General features: G+C 41.2%; 1 protein-coding gene across 2 annotated transcripts in view; it reads right to left on the bottom strand.

Annotated features, from left to right (window-relative positions):
• Nucleotides 1-382: 382 nt before the first annotated feature.
• SEC23B (SEC23 homolog B, COPII component) overlaps nt 383-16,097 on the bottom strand; it is a 47,080-nt gene continuing 31,365 nt past the window's right edge. For both annotated transcript variants that reach the window (XM_040447813.1, XM_040447815.1), the window contains exons 16-20: nt 14,095-14,256; nt 12,668-12,754; nt 9,626-9,781; nt 9,184-9,249; nt 383-844 (exon numbers count right to left, since the gene is read on the bottom strand). In XM_040447813.1, the coding sequence (XP_040303747.1) occupies nt 755-844; nt 9,184-9,249; nt 9,626-9,781; nt 12,668-12,754; nt 14,095-14,256 (561 nt within the window). In that variant the 3' untranslated portion in view covers nt 383-754. The remainder of the gene's footprint in view (nt 845-9,183; nt 9,250-9,625; nt 9,782-12,667; nt 12,755-14,094; nt 14,257-16,097) is intronic.

The following is a 16,097-nucleotide window of genomic DNA, read 5'->3' as shown; positions in this document are numbered from 1 at the left end:
GGGAGGGGCAGAGAGAGAGGAAGACACAGAATCTGAAGCAGGCTCCAGGCTCTGAGCTGTCAGCACAGAGCCCGAAGTGGGGCTCGAACCCACAAGCCGTGAGATCATGACCTGAGCCAAAGCCGGGCGCTTAACCGATTTGAGCCCCCCCGGCGCGTGCCGCCTCCCCCCCCCCCCGTGCAGCCACTCTTTAGGGCTACTTGGGCTGGGCTGTTTACATGTGAGTTAGGGACAGTGCACTCCAGACAACTCTGCCTTGACAAAGTTTCACATATTTCAAGGTTTCCTTTGGTCTATTAACATTTAGACAGAAAATGTGAGGATTAAGTTCAGGAAATATCTCTTGGGGGAGTCACTTAAAACGCACACATACACACAGACCTCAGGAAATCAAATTTGTATTAGCATTATTTTAGCCAGTGCTTTATGTATATTTATTTCCTTTCTGATCATTATGATTTTCATCTAAGTAAGTTGCCAAAATACAGTATCTCTGATTTTACATAAGTGTGAAGTTAGGATACAAAAAGCATATAAACATCTACAAGTACCAAAACATTTATGACCTTACAATTTCATGTTGCAAGAAAAGGGGCACAAATAAGGAATACAAATAAATTATAATCTAAAGAGTTACATACAATGCTTCCTTTGATTATTTATTAAAACTCACAAGGAAAGTGAAAGGAATGTTTTTGAGCCATAATAAGCAATTGTGAACACAATGTGACAATGTTCCGCTCACATCCCCAGCTTAACAAGCAGTGGACACAGCCAGCTTCTTCAAATGATCCATGAACACCTGCAGGCTAACATCGTCAGTTAGGATGGGTGCTCCTGTTTCCTGAAATTCAATGGTAAACATTTATTGGCAGGTATCTCAAAAGCTGGTTAGAATTCATCAATTATTAAGGACCTTTCCACCTCAGAACATTCACAGTGTTTCCCCCCTCTGCTCTGAGTAGTCCCTCTGCCTCATTAACCAGTCTTTCAACTGAAGCATAATTTCCTCACTAAACCCTTCTCTGACCCCCTGAGTTCAGGCCATCCCTGCCACTCCGGACTTTTCTAGGCATATGCCCTTCTACTTTAATCCTCTCCACAGTTCTGATGACCTGTCCAGAGTCTGGCTCCCCATCAGGCATGAGCACGCAGTGTCTCATGTTCCCCATCATGCTGACAGCACCTAGCCTGAGGCTCTTTCATGGCCTGCTTACAACAGAAGCTTGAGGAGGGTGTATTTACAAATCAGTGGATCAGTGCATCCACTGAACAACAGATGGATATCTGTATTATTCGAAACTGCTTGTGATTTCTGTCATGCTTGGGGAAAAGAACTGAATAGAAACTTTGACTTCCAGTAAGATCCCAAACTTGTAAAAAATAAGTAAAAATATACATGATATACACATTTTATATTATCTACAAAGAAGCTGGAAATACTTAACACAGTGGCAATATAGGTATTAATTTTCTTTATCTTTTTTTCCAAATTTTCTTAATCAAATTTTCCAAAATGATACTACCAGTATAATTAGGAAAATATAAGCATAATTAAAATTTTATAAGAAGATTTCTTCTGGGAAGGAGTAGATGTGCTTTTCCCTATTCCTTCCACTAAGTACAAATAAAAACCCCAGACATTTATATAAAACAAACATAAGAAGACTCTAAAAGGTGGACAGAAGAGAGCAGACAAACCAAGGTCCCTAAGGCCGAAGGAACAACACAGTGGTGAGTTCCTTGGGTTTCCTTTTTGCCTCATATCTCAGACCTGGAGCCGAAGAGGCTGGCAAACAATCACTGCACACAGACAAGAACATCAGAAAAAGCCAACTTTCTCTAGCTAAAGGAACAGCACAGCCCAGCAAGACCAAAAAATGTTAGATAATAACTGCTGCACTCCAAAGGTGACAGAAGAAACTGTGTCCCAACCCACACCAGCAACAGCTGAGTGGGCACCTTAGACTGCCACCCTCACAAGACAGCAACAAGGGACCCCAACACCCCCACCAGGATGCTGGCAGAGAAGGCCAAGGACAACACTGGGAATTTCATCCCCAATGACCAGGGGGACGTCTCCCTACTGCCATGGTTATCAGGAGAGACCATTCAGGGAGCCTGCACTCCCACCCCTGCCTGGCAGTAATGAGATGTCCTCCAGGCCCCCTGCACTGGGAATCAGAGGCGGCCTAGTGGAGAGTCAGGACTTTTCATTACCACTCAGCACTAATATGGAGACTAGGTGGGGAGCTGGAATGCCCATCTCCACCTAGCAGTAACAAGGAACTGTCCCTCACCCACGTGTTAAGAGGCCAATGGAAAACCTGGTTTGCTTCAAGTGAATGAAAAACAGTCAGCAGGTATTAACACCAAGCCACCAAGCTGCCTACAGTGTTAGAATTATTTGACAAAGACTTCAAAGCAGCCATGACAGAAGTGCTTCAATGAGCAATTACGAGCACACTTGAAACAAATGAAAAAGTAGAAAGCCTCAGCAAAGAAAGTCTCAGGAAAGATGTAGACATAAATGAGAATCAAAGGAAAATTTTAGAACTGGAAAATACAGAAATAAGTTCAGTGTCTGAGCTCAATAGCAGAGAAGGAACAGAGAAAATAATCAGCAAACTGGAAGATAAAATAGTGGAAATAATGCAACTGAAAAGCAGATAGAAAATAGTGGGAAAAAAATGTACAGGGCCCCAGGGGTGTGTGGAACTACAAAAGACCTGACATGCATGTCACTGGAGTCCCAGAGAGAAAGGAAGAAGAGGATGGGCTGAAAAATTATTCAAAGAAATAATAACTGATAACTAACCAATTTTGGCAGGACCGATAAATATACAGAATCAAGAAGCAGAGCAAAGTCTAAACAGGTCAAATCCAAAGAAATCCACACCAAGCACATGGTACTTAAATTTTGAAAACTAGTGTTAACAAAGAAACAATCTTGAAAGCAGGCAGAGAAAGATATCTTACCGATAGGGGAAAAACAATGACAATGACAATAAATTTCTTTTTAAAGAGTTTCTTTTTTTCAACGTTTTTTATTTATTTTTGGGACAGAGACAGACAGAGCATGAACGGGGGAGGGGCAGAGAGAGAGGGAGACACAGAATCGGAAGCAGGCTCCAGGCTCTGAGCCATCAGCCCAGAGCCTGACGCGGGGCTCGAACTCAGGGACCGCGAGATCGTGACCTGGCTGAAGTCGGATGCTTAACCGACTGCGCCACCCAGGCACCCCGACAATAAATTTCTTATCAGAAACCAGACAGACCAAGAGAAGTCACAAAATATTTTTTCAGCTGCCTAAAGAAAAGGACAGCCACCAAAATTCTTTATCTAGAGAAAATATCCTTCATGAATGAGGGGGAAATCAAGATTCCCAAATGAAAAAAAATTAAGAATCTATCACCATCAGACCTAAAAGAATGGCTAAAGGGGGGTACCTGGGTGGCTCAGTCGGTTGAGTGTATGACTCTTGATTTCAGCTTGGGTCATGGTCCCAAGTTATCATGGGATCAAGCTCCCTGTTGGGCTCCATGCAGAGTGTGGAGGCTGCTTTACAATTCTCATTCTCAAAAAAAAAAAAAAAAGAAAAAAAGAAAAATGGCTAAAGGAAGATCTCTACCTAAAATGGTAATGATAAAAGAAGGAATCTGGGAGTATCAAGAAGGAATAAAGAACACAGTAAGCAAAATTATGGATAAATATAACTGGATTTGCATCTGCTCTTGAGATATATAAATTATGTTTGATGGTTGAAGAAAAACTGTAACATTGCTGCATGTAGAAAAAAATATTTAACACCATTATATTATAAATGGGGTAAAGAAATATAAATGGGAATAAGTACATCACTTTGGTCAAAAAGCCATCAGTAAACTGTGATAATCTATGTATGTATAATGTAATACAATGCTCTACTATCAACAACCAGGAGTGACCACTAAAAAAGGCTACACAAAACGATACACTCAAAAACATTATAAATGAATTAAAATGAAATTCTAAGAGTGCATGGGTGGCTCAGTTGGTTAAGCATCTGACTCTTGATTTCGACTCAGGTTATGATCCCAAGGTCGTGGGACCAACCCCACATTGGGCTCCGTGCTGAACATGAAGCCTGTTTAACATTCTCTTTCTGTCTCACTTTGCCCCACTCCCCTGCTAGTGTTCGCTCTAAAACAAAAATTTAAAAAAAAAAAAAATGGAATTCTAAAAAATGTTCAAGTAATCCACAGGAAGGCAGGAAAAACAGAGAAATGAAAAGCAGAGAAAACAAACAGAAAACAAAAAATAAAATGACAGACTTGAGCTCTAACGTATCATTAATTACATTAAATATAAATGGTCCAAATGCACCAATTGTAAGAGTTTAAAAGTAGATTAAAAACCACGATCAAGGGGCACCTGGGTGGCGCAGTCGGTTGAGCGTCCGACTTCAGCCAGGTCACGATCTCGCGGTCCGTGAGTTCGAGCCCCGCGTCGGGCTCTGGGCTGATGGCTCAGAGCCTGGAGCCTGTTTCCGATTCTGTGTCTCCCTCTCTCTCTGCCCCTCCCCCGTTCATGCTTTGTCTCTCTCTGTCCCAAAAATAAATAAAAAACGTTGAAAAAAAAATTAAAAAAAAAAAAAAAACCACGGTCAAACTATGTGCTGTTTACAAGAAATTCACTTCAAATATAATAAAGAAATAGGTTGAAAGTTAAAGAATGGTAAGACATATAACAGGCAAATATCTTTTTTAAATTTTTTTAAATGTTTATTTATTTATTTTTGAGAGAAGAGAGACAGAACATGAGCAGGGGAGAGGCAGAGGGAGAGGGAGACACAGAATCTGAAGCAGGCCCAGGCTCTGAGTTGTCAGCACAGAGCCTGATGCAGGGCTTGAACCCACGAACTGTGAGATCCTGACCTGAGCCGAAGTCAGACACTCAACGAACTGAGGCACCCAGACGCCCCCGCAAATATTTTTTTTGTTGCATGAAAAATAACAGGAAAGAAAGGAAAGAAAGAACGAGCTTTATTAATGTCAGATAGACATCACTGCAAACAAAATGACCAGAGACAGAGGGAGACATTATATAATGAAATAAAGTCAACCCACCAAAACAAAGCAATCCTAAATGTCTATGCAACAAACAACAGAGCTACAAAACATGTGAATGAAAACTGACAGAACTCAAAAGAGAAACAGATAAACTCACAATTAGAGTTGGAAACTTTAACACCCTCTCTCAAAAACTGACAAAACAACTAGACAGATAATCAGCAGGGATATGTAAGAACTCAACAACATCAACTAAATGTATCTCGAGTCCCAGAGAGAAAGGAAGAGGATGTCTAAGAGACATTTATAGTACACTGTATCCAACAACAGCAGAATACACATTCAAGTGACCATGAAATATATGCCAAGATAGACTACAGCTTGGGACATAAAACAAACTTCAGGGGCACCTGGGTGGCTCAGTCAGTTAAGCGTCCAACTCAATTTCAGCTCAAGTCATGATCTCATGATTCATGAGATCGAGCCCCAGGTTGGGCTCCATGCTGACAGTGCAGAGCATACTTGGGATTCTCTCTCCCTTTCTCTCTGCTCCTCCACTGCTTGTGCTCGCTCTCTCGCTCTCTCTCTCTCTCTCTCTCAGAATAAATAAATAACCTCAAAAAAAAAAAAAAAGAACTGAAACCATACAAAGTATATACTCTAACAACAATGTAATCAAAATAAAAATCAATAACCTACAAATAATAAGATAATCTCCAAATACTTGTAAACTAAGCAACACTTTTTTTTAAATTTAGGGTGATACCCATTTTTTTTTTAAGTTCATTTATTTTGAGAGAGAGAAAAAGCACGAGCAAGTAGGGGAAGGACACAGAGAGAGGGGGAGCAAGAATCGCAAGTAGGCTCTGCGCTGTCAGTGTGGAGCCCAACACAGGGCTTGAACTCACAAACCGTGAGATCATGACCTGAGCCAAAATCAAGAGTCAGATGCTCAACCAACTGACCCACCCAGGCGCCTCAACTAAGCAACACTTCTAAATAAACTTAAAGCAAGCAGAAGAAAATAAAGATTACAACAAAAATCAATGAATTGAAACAGAAAAACAAGACATGAAAAGGAAATAAAGGTATTCAATTGGAAAGGAAAAAATAAATTGTTCTTATTTGTAGATGACATGATTATTTATGTTGAAAATCCCAACAATCTACAAAAAAATTACCAGAAGTAGTAAGTAACTCAGGAAAGTTACAGGATATAAGATAAAAATACAAAAATCAGCAGTATTTCTATATATTAGCAATGAGCACTGGGACACTGAAATCAAAACTATAATACCATTCACAATCACTCAAAAAAAAAAAAAAAGTGAAAACATTCAACCTTAAAGAAAGAGTAAGAAATCAAAACAGAATGAAGAGATATACTGAATTCATGAACTGGAAAGGCTCAACATAGTAAAGATGTCAATTCCCCCCAAATTGATATAGAGAACTGGTGTAATTCTTTAAAAAAAAAATTTTTTTTTGATAGAGTGTGCGAATGGTGGAGGGGCAGAGAGAGAGGGAGACAGAGGCTCTGAAGCAGGCTCTGCACTGACAGTAGCAAGCCCAATGTGGGGCTCAAACTCACAAACCATGAGATCATGACCAGAGCTAAAGTCAGACACTCAACTGACTGAGTCACCCAGGCGCCCCTGGATTGATGTAATTCTTATCAAAATCCCAGCAAGAGTTTTTAAAGACATAAACAAGATTATTCTCAACTGTTTATGTAAAATCAAAGGAACCAGAATAGTTAAGACAATTTTGAAAAAGAAGTGGGAGAAACCAGTCTACCTGACTTTAAGACAACCTGTACAGTTACAGTAATCAAGACTGTTGTATTGGTAGACAGATGGAAACACAGATCAACGCAACACAGAAGAAAACCCAGAAATGGACTCATACATGACTAACTAACCTTTGACAAAGATGCAAAAGTAATTCAATGAAAGACAGCCTTTCTGACAGATGCTGCTGGAGCAATTAGACATCCGTACGCAAAAAATAAAACTAAGCCTCACATCGTATATAAAAATTAACTCAAAAATTGGGGAACTTGAGTGGCTCAGTCGGTTAAGCGTCTGACTTTGGCTCAGGTCACGATCTCACAGTCCATGAGTTCAAGCCACGCATTGGGCTCTGTGCTGACAGCTCGGAGCCTGGAGCCTACTTCAGATTCTGTGTCTCCCTCTCTCTCTGACCCTCCACCGTTCATGCTCTGTCTCTCTCTGTCTCAAAAATAAATACACGTTAAAAAAAATTTATTTTTAATAAAAAAAATTGTATTCAAATGGATCACAGACTGAAAGGTAAATGTAAAATCAGGCAAACAAACACGGGACATCTTTGGGATTTAGGGCTAGGCAAAGAGTTCTCAGACTTGGCACCAAAAACACAATCCATAAAAGGAAACATTGATAAAAGTGAACTTCCTAAAAACCACTTTTGCTCTGCAAAAGACCCTGTGAAAAGGATATAGCAACAAGTGAGAGAAAATATTTACAAACCACATATTCAACAAAAGGCTAGCACTTGGAGCACATAAAGAACTTAAAACTCAACAACAAAAAAGCCAAATAATCCAATTATAAGATAGATAAAAGAAAGATTTCATTGAAGAAAATAGGTAAGTGGAAAAGTACATGAGAAGATGCTCAGCATCATTAGCCATCAAGAAAATGTAATTTATTTTATTCACTTAAATGTTTATCTGAGCGAGAGCTAGAGAGAGAGACAGAGGAACTGAGGTGGGCTGTGCACTAACAGTAGCCAACTAGATGTGGGGCTTGAACTCATGAACCATGAGATCATGACCTGAGTCGAAGTCTGACGCCCAACCAACTGAGCCACCCAGGCGCCCTGAGAAAATGTAATTGAAAACCACAATGTTATACCACTACACACCTATTGGAATGACTAAAATCAAAATGATGACAATACCAAATGTTGACAAGGATGCACAGAAACTGGATCACTCACACATTGCTAGTGAGGACGCAGAAGGAAGCAGTCGCTCCAGAAAATAATACCACAGCTTCTTAGACTAACCACATGACTACTGTACAAGGGAACAAATGTACTCCGGGGCATTTATCTCAGAGAAAGGAAGATTTGTGTTCGTAAGAAACCCGTACGTGAATATTTACAGCAGCTTTATTCCTAATGGCCAGCAACTGTGAACCCAGATGTCCTTCAACGGGTGAATGATTAAGCAACTACAGTACATCTCTACCCCAGTACATCTGGGAATACCACTTGGCAAGTAAAAAGGAACAAATTATTGACACATGCAACAACCTGGATGAATCTTTAGATAAACACGCTGAAGGGAAAAAGCCAGTCCCCAAAGGTTATGTAACATGTGATTTCACATACATAACCTTCTTGATGACAAAATCACAGAGGTGGAGAAACCAGCAGCAGTAGCCAGGTGGAGGCGAGGGAAGTGAGAGTGAATATAAAAAGCCAAATTAGAGATCTCTGTGGTGATGGAAGTGTCTATGTGGACCACATCTACGTCAGTATCCCGGCCATGATACTGCATTATGGTTGTACAAGATGTTCCCACTGCGGGGCACGAGGTAAAGAGCACAGGGAATCTGTCCACATTATTTCTCACAACTGCTTGTAAATTTACAATTAAATTCACAATTACCTCAAAAGAAAGTTTAACTTTAAAAAGCGTAAGAAAACAGAGTGAAAGAAAAGACTTGAGAGAGACACAAATGTTGGGAATAATTAGATAAAGAAGGAATCAGAGGCTGACAAGGGAGGAGGCAGAACCAGTGGGGAGCAGGAGTAGATGTTTTTGCCCTGCACCCTTGGGAGAGGGAGGAGGGGGGAGAAGGCTGAGGGCGATGTTGTTGTGTCTATGAGGACAGCCAAATGTAGGTCATGCTACAGAGTTCTGTCCTCTGGCCGAATCTGTCATATTATGCTGTGTACTGCAGGAGATCCACACCAGTGTCCCCTCCCACCCCAGCTATGGTATTCAAAGTTTCCACCCCACCCCCACCCCCCAGCAAAATATCTGAGTGAATTCTGTCTCTAAGGCCAAAGAGATCCATTTGGAAACAAGTTTTTCAAAAAGAGCCTGGCCTCCTCCCCTAGATACCTGACAATTTCTTACCTGTCCCCAAGCGTACAGGTTATTGTGTGTCTGAGATGGGTTCACTTTGGACAAAAGGAATCGGGCCTTTAAAAAAGCAAGACATTTAAAGATTACAATGGCATTAATATTAGTGTAATAGTAAAAAAAAAAAAAAAAAAGTGTTTACAACATTTCTTTTGTTAAATTAGCATTTTTCTACTACATAGGAACCGATTTCTTTAATGTAAGCCAGTGACTCCCCATTTATTAGGGTTCGTAAAACATGAGATATGTGTTTTATTTTGGCAACCCTCTACTTTTATGTTAATGTGTTTTTACCACTCATTTAAGAAGTCATATTTGAAGTTTGGCTGAATGTCAATTTATGTCACCACATAAAATATTAGTTACACCATTGGATTTATAGCCATGAAAATACATCTGGAAACCAACCATGAGAGCTGGAATTCAACTCACTCACCTGGCTGCCTCCGTGCTCCGTGTTAATGTAACGTGGCATTGGAAAGCGTGCCTGCAGAATCTCTTGAGCATCATCCAGTGGTGCCTGCAGAAGGTGCTTGAAGTTTTCATACTCAGGCATGTCCTGGTACCCAGCTTTACGCCACTGGGCTATGGTCTGCACCAAAACAAACCAACCAAAACCATCGTGGAAACACCAAAACAATAGTTTTCCTTGACACGCTTGACATTCCCACCACCACCTAGAACTTGTTTCCCATAAGAAAGTCTTACATCAAGAATGATGAGTTGCAGAGGGGAGCTGGGTAGTGTAAGTAGGAGTAAGCAAAGAGGTGCAGACAGAACACCCCCACCTACACAGTTCTCCCAGAAATGTCACAGCCATCAGTCACACCTCTTCCTTTTCTTTCTTTTTCTTTTTAATGTTTATTTTTGAGAGAGAGAGAGAGAGAGAGAATGCAAGCGAGCGAGCAGGGGTCAGACAGAGAGAGAGGGAGACAGAAGATCTGAAGTGGGCTGTGCACAGACAGCAGAGAGCCTGATGTGGGGCTCGAACTCATGAATTGTGAGATTATGACCTGAGCTGAAGTTGGACACTTAACCAACTGAGCCACCCAGGCACCTCTTACCTCTTTCCCTTCTTCTTTTTTTTTTTTTTAATTTTTTTTTTCAACGTTTATTTATTTTTGGGACAGAGAGAGACGGAGACAAAGAATCGGAAACAGGCTCCAGGCTCTGAGCCATCAGCCCAGAGCCTGACGCGGGGCTCGAACTCACGGACCGGGGCTCGAACTCACGGACCGCGAGATCGTGACCTGGCTGACGTCGGATGCTTAACCGACTGTGCCACCCAGGCGCCCCATCTTTCCCTTCTAACCGTACACACCAACTAGCTAAAAACACCCAGGGAACCGCTGTCCCAAAGAGCCACCCTTCCTTTCCATTCCCAGTGCCATCACTCGGTTCAGCCTCTCATGTCCTTCCAGCTGGTAGGGAAAGGGATCTGTTGGCTTCCTATGTAGAATCTGTTCCCCATTCTTGTGACTAGGGGCAACCTCTACACCCTCGTCCAGTGCTTAGTGTCACACAGACTCACCCCACCTCCCCTGGGCTCTGAGTTGGGACACTCTTGACTGGAGAGAAAAAAGCTAAAAGAATCACAGTGTAGGTGTTCATTAGGCTAGTAGAAGGCAATATACTACGGTGCGGAAGGTAAAACCTATCCCCCCACCTCAGCTAACACTGTGTCTCACCCTCTTGTATCCCCAAGAACAATGCTCTAGAAAATGCCTTGTCCACACAGGAAATCAAAAAATATTTGCTGACTGATTAATATATCTTTAAAATAATCTGAAGTGCTTTCACATGTTATTTAGGGGACATTTTAAAAAAGAAAACAGTGAGGGGAAATGGAGTAAGAGGACGTAACAAGTGACCAATAGGTTTTAAAAACAGAACTGTTAGTCTGGTATCAGGGAAAGGATTCTCTTTAGATGCTTCCTTCTGCAGCCTGTTCTCCCTTCTTCTCAGAGTTTCCAATAACATTTTCCAGGTCTTAATTTGTATGTATGTATGTATGTATGTATATATGTATGTATGTATGTTATGTATGTATTTATAAAGTGCGCGTGTGAGCGAGAGTTCAAACAAGTGCAGGGGAGGGGCAGAGAAGAGAGAGAGAATCCCAAGCAGACTGCACAGTCAGCACAGAGCCCGATTCAGGGCCTGATCTCACAAACCATGAGATCATGACCTGATTCGAGATCAAGAGTCAGATGCTTAACCAACATACCCACAGGTGCCCCTTCCAGGTCTTAATTTCTGACTGACTGCTGGCATAAAGGAAATGCCCATAAGCTGGTTTGGGTCCAAGAGTTAATCAGAACACCCACAACCAGCAGACTTGGGGCTTTTGGAGAGTGAGACCTATGTCATTATCTTCGTCTTTAGAACCCATCACTTGCATGCAACAGAAGGTGCTCAATAAACATATGAATGGACAGGACAGGGGTTGTGGTCAGAAACATCTGTAAGGGGAGAGCTGAAGGCTAGAAACCTAGTCATGATTACTGCTTCTATAGGACCAGTGGGAGCAGCAGTTGGTCACCCAATGGCCCTGGGTCTAGGACCATTACTGAAACCTAGTGTCTGTGGGCAAGCAGCCAGCAGAGTGAGCGTTAATATGCTGAAAAAAGCTGAACACCATAAAAGTATGCATATTAAAATCAAGAAACTAATCATTGAAGTTACTACAGGAATTCTGAAACACAACGTAAAACTGCAGGACATCTGAAATCACATCTAATGTAAAGACACTAGGAAGTCATGTCAAACACCAAAACAATTTATTGAAGGTAAAGAATGGACAGTAGAAGGAAAAAAATATGTCAATGAACATAATGCTCAGTGAAAGGATTTTCTTCAGAGGAGCCATTCATTTTCTCAGGAAATCCCGTTGAGAAAGAAAGAGACTCCCCTGAAAGCCATCTACAGTCATCCTTGGGCTCCACAGACCCAGTGGAAGGATCAGCATGCCACTTTTTTTTTTTTTTTAAAGATTTTAAGTAATCTCCACACACAATTTGGGGCTCAAACTCGCAACCCCAAGATCAAGAGACGCATGCTCTACCCACTGAGCCTGTCAGCTGCCCCCAGTGTTATTTCATCAAAGAAAAACTTTGGTCCCAAACTTATTGTTCATTAGTGACTCTAACATAACTCTGAAAGGATAGCAGCGTGAGTGAAAAGCTGACTGAGGAAAAGTAAAGTGACCTTGCCTGACAACTCAAAAAGCAGTAAGTTATAGTGATTTAAAAGGACCACCTGAGATTTACTTAGAGCAAATAAAATTAAAAATTACCAAACATACAAATACCCCTCAGGGACTTGAAGAAATATTTTACTCAATAGAATGAAAACTGCTATACTCATTATAATAAACAGTGGGTCTTTTAAGCCTGAATTATTTCAAATGTCACTGAAACCTAAATTAATAAAAAGAAAGCCAAAACAATAGTAAGGAAAGAAATTAACATCTTCTTACCTCACCAAGGTAAATAACGATTTGGAAGAAAGTATCCATCAGCAAAATTCTGTCAGCTAGAATGCTGCTGCTGTCCAAGAGTACTGGCTGAAGAAAAAGGGAGAGGGACAGCGTTGGTCTTCCCTGTTCCCACATGGCAACCACTCCAACCCCACACCTGGGGTGTCCATTTCACAGCTACAAGGCTGCTTACAAATGGCACCTGGCAGGGTGACTCTCCCCGTTTTTTCTCATCTTTAAGGAAACTCCTTTCTGCTCCCTGACTCAGCAATTCCAAGTATCAATTTTGTAGAAGAAACAGGCTCCAAATAATCCCTCATCAACTGGGAAGAGAGATTAAGAACATCTTTTGCTCCAGCAACCAGAATTAATTCCAAACATTCTCAGTTTTGTGTCAGAAACACATCAGAGACATAGTCTCTCAAATCTACTGCTGTAGATGACTGAGAACAGTGATTGCCTATATGAAAAAAAAACAGCTTTTAATACAAGTTTTAAAAGTTTACTACAAAATATACTTTATTATGATTTCTATTTCAGGAATAAAAGTAACATACTCATTAAGGAAAATTAGAAAATTTGTACTCAAGTACAACAAGCGTTTGTAATTTATTTTCACATTATTTAATTTTCGTATGCTGAAAAATATAATTTATAAAAGTTTCTATTTTTTCATGTAACATTTGTTTTTAAGTTTTTTTTCTTTAACATATATCTTTTAGTAACCTCTAAACCCAATAAGAGGCTTGAACTCACGACCTCGAGATCAAGAGTCAGATGCTCTTCTGACTGAGCCAGTCTGATGCCCACCCTTTTTTAAATTATTAAATGTGATACTTGTATTTTTTTGTTTTTTCCCCCTTTTTTACATTTTTAAATAATTTCTGTGCCCAACACAGAGCTCAAATTCACGACCTTGAGATAAAGGGTCACATTTTCTACTGACTGAGCTAGCCAGGAGCCCCTTCATGTAACACTTTAATATTTTATCACATTACATAAACTTTGTAAACATTTCTTAGATTACTTATTTTCCTACTATTAAACACGTGGATTGTTTTCTAATCTATCATAACAGTTCATTTTACTATTTCTTTGAACAAAGCTTTTTCTGTACTTAGAAGGATTTCCTTCAGGCACAAGACATAGATTTACTGGGTCAAAGTATATGAACACATTGGAAAAAAAGTACCTACGTATTTTTTTTTAACATGTAATCCTGCCTTCCACAGATAATAGCTTTCTTTGTATGCCCTGTGACTTTTTTCTATGTGTATTTTTTAATACTCAGAAATACTGTTAAATTACTACTAAGACTCAAAGTTTTCTTTTTTTATAGCTTTGTTCTAAGAGTAAATGTGCTAGAAAAGAAACAACCCATACTAGGTGATTCCAACTCTGAGAAAAGCATTCACGTAAAACCTCACCTCTGGTGGCCCGTGGAACGAGTAGGAGTACAGAATGGGCTGGATCATGATGAGGGACTGAGTTAGGTCCTGTCGGGCAAAATGGTGTCTGTAATACGATGACTCGTCAGGACTGTTGTTAAACACTTGGAGAAATGGAGATCTTCTAAGATGGAACATGAACTGCATTTACCAAAAAAAAAAAAAAAAAAAAAAGGTAAATGCATACAGCTGTAACTTTCTTAGAAACCCCAGATAGTGGACTTGCCTTCGATCTCTGAAAGAGAAGCCAGACTTTAAGACAAGGCTTCTGGGTTCATGTGAACAGAAAGTACATGGTATTACCAAGGATTGGGGGAACAGGGAAATGGGAATCTGTTTAATAAGTACAGAGTTTCAGTTTTGCAGGATAAAAAAGTTCTGGAAATCTGTTGCATAACAACGTGAATATACTTGAAACTACTGAACTACACACTTAAAAATTGTTAAGATGGTATATTTTATGTTACGTGTTTTTCACCTCAATTAGAAATAAACATTATTCCTGAGAAAGGGGGAGGGACCCTGTGGGCATGCCAACGCTTCCACATGTAAAGGAAAAGGCAAAGCAGCATTTATTTCTGAAGTCACTGGGCCAGGTTGCAGACAGAACGTCTAGAGAGGCCACAGTGGAGTGGGGAAAAGGCACACTCAGGGAAGCCACAGTCAAAAGCTGTGAGCACAATACAAGAAAGTACTAGTAGGATGGGGTGGAAATGGAGGGGCAGCAGGTTTCCCAAGCCACTGGGGTCTGAAAGTCGTGCATGAGGAGGCCAGAGGAAGGGGACTCCAGCTGCAGCAGCAGTTAAGTAGGTGGAGAGCTCAGGACTCAGGATGGAGTGAGGGGTATAGGAGAGGGAAGGATAAGAGAGAGGGAAGGACAAGAGATGAGGCTGGAGAGTTACGCTCTTTACCATGAGGATCAGAAGGTGGACGGCAGACTTTTAGCTCAATCTAAAGAGGTGCCAGAACGAGCTACACTGAGAAGTAGAAAGTTTCCTGAAATTCCAAATATTGAATCATAGATTCCTAATAATCATGGCTGATATTCAATGTATCTCATGTGCAAGGCACAAAGCAGCTGACAAAAATGATTCCATCTTTCCAATAAGCCCACGAAGTAGGTTCTCTTACCTTCCCTAGTTTACGGGTGAGCAAACTATGGGATAGGCAACTTGTCCATGGCCACTCGCACTGAGGGGCAGAGACACTCTATTCCAGGCATCGGGTTCCAAAGACTGGGCTTGACTTCTAACCTAGATGCCACAACTGGAGGAATCTTGGAAACCACCTCATTCAGTGCTTTTCAAACTGTGCTCTTCAGTCCTAGCAGATCCTGAGGGTGCGGATTGGGGGGATGGTGGAGGGTGCTGTGGCAGCACCCAGTGGGTGAGGGTGGTGCATGGGCACAACCAAAGCAGCTGCAAGTCTATCTGCTTTACGTGCTGTCTTTTAAGGGGGTCCTCTCGAAAAAAGGATTCCACGGCTTCAAAGAGATTGCAAACCACTTCTCCAGACCCACTCCTTCCTTCTGAGGAGGATATCAACATCCTTCTGAGGAGGGGGTTCAGGACCTCACCCAGAATCGGCAGCAGCAGAACCAGTGCCAGAACTCCACTCTGACTCTGGCAGGTCCAGGGCTCCTTCCATAACACTGTACAGCCTCAGCTATTCCAGCACAGGGCAGAGGCCCGCATGTTAGGGACCACGGAGCCCTGCCCTGGGCCGGGGATCAAGTGAAGTGATCTCTAAGGTTCCCTTCTAACCCTGAGAGTCCAAGCTATACAAGTTCACAACTGAAACCTGTGACCACTTTCCAAATTGAGTAATTGAAAGAATAACACCCATGTGCATATGTAAGTGCTCACAAATTTATTAAAAAATGGAAGTTTTCTACTCTCTACTAATTCTTAAGAAAATGATGGAATGGGAGGGGAGGGTAAGGAAGGGGAGGGAAGGGGAGGGGAGGGGAGGGGAGGGGAAGG

This window comes from Herpailurus yagouaroundi, unplaced genomic scaffold, assembly GCF_014898765.1.
Source record: "Herpailurus yagouaroundi ecotype Mexico unplaced genomic scaffold, PumYag 196, whole genome shotgun sequence".
NCBI lineage: Eukaryota > Metazoa > Chordata > Mammalia > Carnivora > Felidae > Herpailurus > Herpailurus yagouaroundi.
Note: the sequence above shows the minus strand (reverse complement) of the source record. Positions and strands in the feature narration are given on the sequence as shown.